Raw genomic sequence first — 8,774 nt, 5'->3', positions numbered from 1 at the left:
GTGTGTGTGATACCAGTGAGTTCTCCTAGACTCAGCGCTGCGCTTTTATTTTGATTAGATAATCATCAAGTGTTCAAGAATAGAAGCAGTTAAAGTGTGAGAGTATACGTACAATATCCATATCTATATAATTCTAATGCTATAGCCTTCGTGTATATATTTAAAGATGTGCATCTTTAAGCATGACAGTTGAAATGAAATGGTAACACTTTAAAATAAGAGTCCATTTGTAGCATTAAGATTAACGAAAATCTGTGTAAGTGTTGTTCCTTGTTAGAGTGTGTTCATTTCAACTATTAACTATTATTATTATTTTTACTACTACTACTAGTATGGTTCAGTACTGTTTTTGTTAATAAAGCACTATTTTAGTTTTTGTTCAGTATCAATTTTAAAACTATCGGTTAATTAATCGTTATCGGCCAGTGTGGTCCAACCTAGCTATCGGTATCGGCAAAATCCACTATCGGTCGACCTCTACTGAAGACTGTTAAACACTTAAGATGCCCATCTGTAGGTTTAAGGTTTGGGTTTCGTCAGTCTCTCACCTTCTGTTAAGGCGGCTGTTATTATTATTATCATTACTGTATGTGTTTGGGAAACCTGTTGAAACAGTCATTATTTCTGTACTTCTATTTTCGGGTTTGCGAGTGGTCCAGAAGTGACACATCGCAGCTTTAAATATGCAGAAGCACCGTCTTGTGTTCTCAGGCTTTCTGTCTTGATAACAGTAAAAGAGATGTGTAGTTTTTTTGAATGCTGGCAATCTTTCAAATGAGTGAGCGGCCCAGTCTCTGCTTCCAAACAGGATCAGGAATCTTATTGCCAGTTATTTTGTTTCTCTCTAAAGCAAATGCATGCTCGTTGTCTCTGTCTTCCAGAGAATGGGCTCCATCAGAGCAGCATTTATTGACACAGCTGCTCATGATGGATGGATGCTTCACAAATAAACATCAGGCATCTGTTCCAGTCAACACTGGCTGCCCCACATAAAAGACCGTTTGATTTCACTTCTATTTACATTTGAACAGCAATCATGTAGAGCAGGGCTCCTCAAATCTTGCCCTGGAGGGCCAATGCACTGCAGAGTTTAGCTCCAACCCTGATCAAACTCAGCTACCTGTGATTTTCTAATGATCCTGAAGACATTGATTAGCATGCTCAGGTGTGTTTGATTAGGGTTAGAGCTAAACTCTGCAGGAAAGTGGATCTCGTGGGCCAGATTTGAGGATCCCTGATGTAGAGGATGTGCCGCCTGGGTTTCTTCAGGTGCTCAGACTAAGGTCTATTACACCCTACTGAGAGACGCAAGAATGTGCATGTCTGGATTTGTGTCAAATTGGAATTTAATTACACAATAATCACATTTATCGCAAACAATATAATAACTTAATAGTGATAGGTCTAACATTGATATAGACTAATTTCTCCTCCAGAACTAATGTGGCTGTTATTGATTTCAATTACAGGTGCTATGTCTGTCGTTCTGTAAATGTGTCCTGGTTTTCTCTTTAGGTTGTACGTTTCACCAAAGAAGCAGGCTGTGGCTGAACAGGGGCCTGAATCACCTCTGAAATGGTGTCGGAAATTCCTCGATCATCCCAGTCCAGAGACTGAAGTCGCCTGTCGGACGCTCATCCACCGGCTAGACCAAAGTATGGAGACTTCACAAGATAACATGTGAATAAATTCATGTGTAATAGAAACAATATTTCATGGTGATGTTTATTGTATACACATGAATACAGAACAACCAAATTATTCAGGTTCAAGCGCTTTAACACGTCACTAAACTACAGAAAGATTACCGTTCGCAGCCACTCTTGTGAGAGGCTGATGTGCACTTTTCCAGGGAAATATTGTCCCGTGACATGTTCCTGCTTTGCACACTGGAGATTCACTGTAGTTTCTGCTACACAGAAGCGTCTGTCACACTGTGAATCAGGAATAGTAATAGATCTTTTCTTCTGTATGGTGACATAATCCCAGTGAAACGGATTATTGAAAAAAAAAAAAAGAAAAAACAGAATGAGACTTGATTCTCTGCGTGTTGAGATGTGGGCGTGGCTCTGGAGAGAGATGAACATGAGCTTTAATCAGACTAAATGATTGGAAATTCCTGCATACGTTGCCAGAGAAGTCGGTTATGACATTCTGATTAAACATTACCAGATCCCAAAAAAAAAAACGTGCACAGATGATTTGTTCACAAATCTATAGCATGCATTAATGACACCATGTGAAAGTCAGTGAAGATCATTAAAATCATTATAGTTGCTGGCATGTGCTGGCTCTAATACCTGTCTAAAATGTTTATTGTCATTATAGCTGATCAAATGAGTAATTAGTAACCTTTGGGTAGGACGACAATCAACAGTTTCTTATGTGTATAGCTGAATCAGCTCAACTACCAATGGTTCTTGCTGAAATCTCACTCCTCTTCTGGTGGAATGAAAGAGGATTTGCTCGGCTTCAGAGAGGACAAAATGGACCTTAAGTGTAAAACCTTTTAGCCTGTCATTCAGTTTAGAAGCTAGTCCGATTTTTTTGTATTTATATATATATTTTTTTTAACCAACCAGTTTCTTTCTAAAAACAAATATTATCTACATCAGTACAGTAGCCAACATTAGCATTTTTAAGTGTTGACAGGTAAAAGGCTGAATAGACTGCAGGAAAACACAGTAAGTCGTTACTGTGCTATATTTTTTTCCTGAAATTTAAGTAAACAAAAAAACATTACTGTTGTAAGAATAATTTCTAACTGAAAGTATCAAAATGCTTATTTATTTAGCCAACATTATTACGTTTCGTTTCTATGTTGTGTCATTTGCAAGTTTTTGAAGTTTAATGCTCACTTTTAAGAATGTGTGCTGTTAACTGTTTTGTCAAATGGAAATGTGTGCATCCTTACATGTCAAATGAACTATTTGAAGGGATAGTTCACATAAAATGACAATTCACTCGTCATTTACTCACCCTCATGCTAAAACACCTCTAAAACATTCTTTCTTCTGGGGGACATAAAAGAAAATATTTTGAAGAAATGTTTCATCTGTTTTTGCTCACATAATGAAAGTCGGTGGAGTCCAAAACAACGCTGGACGCAACTGACTTTCATTGTGTGGATGAAAAACAAAACCGAATACTGAGACATTTTTCAAAGCATCTTGTTTTGTGTCCCACTTGAGCAAGAAAGTCATGGAGGATTCAAACAGCATGAGGCTGAGTACATTGATTTTTTTATTATTTTTAATCCGGTTGTTAGACTTGCGCTAATGCTGTATTTGATTTTTGTGTTTTGTAGCATCTAGATGGAAGAACATGTACAATAGCCCATCTCAGTCCAGTGAGGCTGGCGTCTCGGCGTCTTCCTCTGCTGGGTACCTCAAATCAACTAACAAAACACTACTAACCTCTGGCAGCTCAGGTATGGCATTAACCCCATTCACTGCGCTTCACACAAACTGATGCATGCACACTCACGCGCACACACGCACACACTCACGCGCACGCACACTCACACGCGCACGCACACTCACGCGCACGCACACTCACATGTGCACGCACGCACACTCACACACTCACACGCGCACACACTCTCACACACTCACGCGCACACAGACACACACTCACGCGCACACAGACACTCACACACACACTCGCGTACACTCATGTGCACACAGACACTCATGACGCTCACACAGACACTCACACGCATGCGCACTCACACTCACGCGCTCACACACTCACGCGTACGCACACTCACGCGCACGCACACTCACACGCACTCTCACACTCACGTGCACACAGACACACTCTCACACACACTCACGCGCATGCACACGTACGCACACTCACACACTCACGCGCATGCGCACACTCTCACACGCATGCACACACTCTCACACACACGCACTCACGCGCATGCACACTCTCACACACACACGCTCACGCGCACACATACTCACACGCACTCATACTCACGTGCACACACTCACGCACACACACTCACTCGCACTCACGTACACACTCGCGCGCGCGCGCACACTCACATGCACACACACACACACACACACACACACACTAACGTGCACACACTCTCACACACACAGGCGTTCACTGCTGTGGACGGAGCTGATGTGTTCAGTGCACATAAAGCAGGTGACAGGATCTGATTTAATGCTTGAGGTGGCTAGCAAACATTTCTGGCTGGCACACTCCTCTCACGCAGTCTTCATCTGTGTGTTTAAAAACCTGTTTGGTCTGCAGTGTGAGCTGAAGTCACGAGTAACCGCCTCTGCATGAGTTTCTGCCATTTAATGAACCTCGTTAGTAGCTAGAAATTATTTTTACTTGCTTTGCTGCATCAGTGTGACTCACTTGACGTACTAGGGCTGCGTGATATGGAGCAAAAATCATATTTCTGCATTTGTAGACCGAATGGCAGGAAAGATGTGAAGCACATCCACTTTTGGATGCGAACTGTTTATAATAATCTCTACAGATGAAATGGTTTTGCTGTTCATCTGACCTTTTAAATTGGAATAATCTTCAAATAATTGAACTAGGGCTGTGACTAATGATTATTTTGATAACCGATTAATCAATATGTTTGATTAATCGATTAATTTAATTTAAAAAGCCATATATTTCTGTATTTATTAAAAAAAAAAATCTCATAGCCTGCCCGGTGTTGCTCTTTTAACAATATACAAATCTGAAAATAAATATACTTAATGTATCTTTGTGTGGGAAAAAAAGGTTAACATAAGTTTGGTATTTTTCAGATGAATTATTCACAGTTTGAAAGTGAAGCGACAGGTGGACATTTTCTGTGCACTGCATGCAGATGCAATTAATTGATAATCAAATTTGTTGACGATTCATCAGTTCATCATCAGTTTTGCTGTTATTGAGTGTGTTTTGGGTTGTTCACAGGTTGCATGAGCGTTCCTCCTGCTCTCAGCTCACAGTCGTCTATTGACAGTGAGTTAAGCACCTCCGATGACTCCATCTCCATGGGCTACAAGCTTCAGGACCTGACTGATGTTCAGATAATGGCTCGTCTGCAGGAGGAGAGTGAGTATCCTTCAGCAGACTCTAAGTGGTTTTTACCGCCGCATGTGAAATGCAAATAAACGTGGGATATGGAAATGCTTTTCTGTTCTTGCATGTCCTTTGTTTGTTTCGAACTCTGCTTCAACAGCAAGCTCTGACAAAGGTTCGGGCAAACTGTAGACCGCTGTTGTTTGTGCTCTTTTGGAGATTAACTTGAGTCTGTTGTGTAACTATTACACAGCAGTTGAGGGTGAAAGCACAAATGTTTTATTATTTGACAAACCATATGAGTTTGAAAGGCCTATGTGGTTTGACCCTCTTTACTTTCTTAATACCAGTTCCTGAACTTAGTTTAGTTTTTGGTAAGGAAACTTAGTTAGAAACTTAGGAACTTGTTTTTTTCAGCATTTCCTTATGGAAAAAAATAAAACCCTGCTCAACATTTGTCCTGTTGAATATCAATTTTTGCTCAGAAAGAATATTAATACTGACTTTAAGGATGGACTGTAGACAGCCTCAAGGAGGCTCTCATTATAAACCGTTATTCTCAGAAACTACACATCTCTGAGTTAGGGCTGTCACGATTATGAAATTTGGCTGACGATTAATTATCTAAAAATAGTCACGGTTATTGCGATTTAATTGTCTGTTTTAGGGCTTTGGCGATTATGACGATTATCACGATTAATTGTCTGTTTTTTTTTTTTAGTATCGTCACATTTTTCAAATGTAAGTACCGACTGGTACCAAAGTCTGTACTTTTGACAACCCTAGTCACTACAGTATCAGTAGTGCTGAGTACAGACTCTGTTTGGCACCTGTGATAGACAGACAGCAGCATTCTGTGTGTGCAGGAGTTCTGTGAAGAGCACTTTTGCTAAAGTACACCTGAAAGATCAATTACTCTGTCAATTAATCACTATCATACCAACTTCAAGGCTTTAATTTTTGACATTCAAGCTTGTTTGAACTTACATTGCTACTGATGTCACACCATCTACGGTTTCAAATGAAGCTTTTTTTTCCGCACCATCTTGGTGTTTTTCAGGTCTCCGGCAGGACTACGCCTCTAACTCGGCCTCGCGCCGCAGCTCCTCAGCCTCCCTGCAGTCTCTGCGTCGAGGTACCTACAGCGATCAGGAGTTCGACTCCTACAGTCAGGAGGACGAGGAGGACGAGTGCTGCTCTCTGCCGCAGCGGCTCCAGCGCTACTCGCCCCACAGCTCGCCCCGCTGCCTCTCTCCCAACACTCTGGCCGAGTACAGCCGTCTGGCCTCCCCGCGCACACGCATGTCCCGCCGCTCCCTGCAGGGCCCGGGGCCCAAGAGCGAGGGTAAGACACACTGGCTCATTCATTTAGTGTCAATCAGATATGAAACCAGTGATTTGTGCTAGACATGAAATGGCTTGTTTAGCAGAATTGACTGTGATTCTGATTGATGAACTAAATAATGGATGCACTGGTCATCCGATGACATTAATGCTCTGATGTAAAATGAACAAAGGATCATTTAAAGGGGTCACGAAATGCAACTTTACGTTGTTTCTGGAAGCTAGCTAAAGACATTTTTGCTCCAAAATGTTCCAGTATTAGTAAACAATTGCATTGCATTAATTATGCCTCGTAATGCACCCTGTAATGCATTGCATTATAGCATCTATTATTGCATCTCATGAATAATTGTAGCCACAGTTATAATACATTCTAATACTAATCTATTCATTGTTGCACCTTTAGAAAATATAATGCATTTAAACTCATGACAAACAAACCTTCAAAAATTAAAACGCATTTTAACTTTGGTTACAGTTATTTATGAGAAGATGTAATGCATTTCAACGTACATCATGTATACCTTCAGAATGAATTTTACATAAAGGCTTGAAGAGAAGTGTTTTTAATGAAACCTAAGAGATTTCTATCCGTCCATTGGAAGTCCAGGTAATTTTAATTTTATCCAGGCAATTATTATTTTTCTCACAACTAAACAATGATCGAGACACACACACACAATCTCTCTCTCTCTCTCTCTCTCTCTCTCTCTCAAATTCAAATTCAAATGACATAATACATAAACAAAACAACAATACATATGTAAAATAATTAAGTAAATAAGTACATGCACTTTTTTTTTTTCACAAACAAAAAATATTAAAGACATTGTTTAAAAAAAAATAAATAAATAAATAAATTGCACAACAGTACTCTCTCTCTCTCTCTCTCTCGCTTTTACTAATGTCACCTATGAAGAGATGTTCAGACGTCATATAGACTGTTTTCTGAGCGCACACATCCGAAGCACACGCACATAAAGCAGCTGTTACAGCATGTGAGTAACATTACTAAACTAAGTTCTCATTCACACACAAGTTTACGTTAAAAACACATGAGTTACAAAAACAGTTGGTTATGTCTGTGAAGGTAAACAGCTGGGAAATAAATCACATGTTTATTTTAGATCTGTGTGGCAGCAGCAATATACAGTAAATAAATCAATAAATCACTGCTCTGTTGTCTCCTCTGAGGCTGGGACTCTAAATATTGTTCTGTGCTCGTCTGTGCAGCCAAAGACAGAACAGTTAGCATGCTTTGCTCAAACTTTCACCATGGCATTAATATTAGTACACCGTTGTCGCTTGCGAAATCAAAATGACGGCGCCGTGGGTGGAAACGTACAGATTGAGGGGTGGTAATATTATAATGAGATCCCTTTGCCACGTCACCAGGGGAGCGAAATCAGATGCGCTCGTTTTTTCAGGCGCTTGCAGAAAAAAGCTTGCCAAAACAAAGTTACTGGGTTAATCTTTTTCACCTTTCCTTGGTTGGTAGATGCACCGGGGACCTGATTATAGCACTTAAAACCTGGAAAATCAGATTTTCATGATATGTCATCTTTAATATTGATTGCGTTCTTCTAGAGAGGAGAGGACTCTGCATGCATTCCTTCTGTATTGTTGTGAGTGTGTTAAGCAGGCCGTGTGTGTGGTTTCAGAGGAGCTCAGGCACAGCATGCCTAACCTGACCCCGCGCAGTGGCCTGCAGTCTCTGGAGGCAGTCAGAAACAGCCGCAGCATGGAGGCTAACCTACAGAGCTCAGGCAACCGCTCGTCCCGTCTGCCCCAGTCCCCCACAGGTTGGTACCCTGCTCCTTCATCCTCACCCTCATCCCCCGTCCTCAGGGAACACTCTCTTTCAAGAGCACCAGCAGTGTCCACAACCCCATGTGTGTCTGGTTTTTGTGTGATCACTCCCTCAGTCTAAACCATTGTTGAACTGACAATACATTGCTGGGTCAGTTTCTCCTCCCGTCCCATCCATTGTCTCTCACACCGTTAGTCTGTTCCTAAAACCTGTCGTACCGGTAGTGGGAGTTTGAGCCACTGTAGAATATCTTTTCTAGAGCCTTGCAGTGAAGATGTGTTTCTGTAGGCTAGATCAGTCATGCGTCGTGCATGTGCCGTGAACTTCACATGCTTCTGAAAATCCAGCGTTTAGTTGAACCTAGGGCTGGACGATATGGCCAAAATTTATATCATGATATATTTCTTAATTTCGGTCGATACGATATAATTCCGATATCGATATGAACACTATTTTAAAAAGCCTTGTAAAAACTGCCAAGAACGCCCACAAAAGATGTCTTTATGAAAAATGAATTTGCCAAGTCTATGACACCTCATATAAAACCATATAACACTTTAGAAAAAAAAAA

The 8,774-nt window shown here is 40.8% G+C and overlaps 1 protein-coding gene across 3 annotated transcripts in view; it reads left to right on the top strand.

The window, feature by feature from the left end:
- The window catches only part of LOC107569608 (SLAIN motif-containing protein-like), a 19,622-nt gene that overhangs the window by 5,580 nt on the left and 5,268 nt on the right, over positions 1-8,774 (top strand). For all 3 annotated transcript variants that reach the window (XM_016255723.1, XM_016255722.1, XM_016255725.1), the window contains exons 3-7: positions 1,516-1,655; positions 3,308-3,430; positions 4,942-5,082; positions 6,110-6,394; positions 8,055-8,195. In XM_016255723.1, the coding sequence (XP_016111209.1) occupies positions 1,516-1,655; positions 3,308-3,430; positions 4,942-5,082; positions 6,110-6,394; positions 8,055-8,195 (830 nt within the window). The remainder of the gene's footprint in view (positions 1-1,515; positions 1,656-3,307; positions 3,431-4,941; positions 5,083-6,109; positions 6,395-8,054; positions 8,196-8,774) is intronic.

This window comes from Sinocyclocheilus grahami, unplaced genomic scaffold (genome assembly GCF_001515645.1).
Source record: "Sinocyclocheilus grahami isolate Dianchi unplaced genomic scaffold, SAMN03320097.WGS_v1.1 scaffold1363.1, whole genome shotgun sequence".
Lineage (NCBI taxonomy): Eukaryota > Metazoa > Chordata > Actinopteri > Cypriniformes > Cyprinidae > Sinocyclocheilus > Sinocyclocheilus grahami.
Note: the sequence above shows the minus strand (reverse complement) of the source record. Positions and strands in the feature narration are given on the sequence as shown.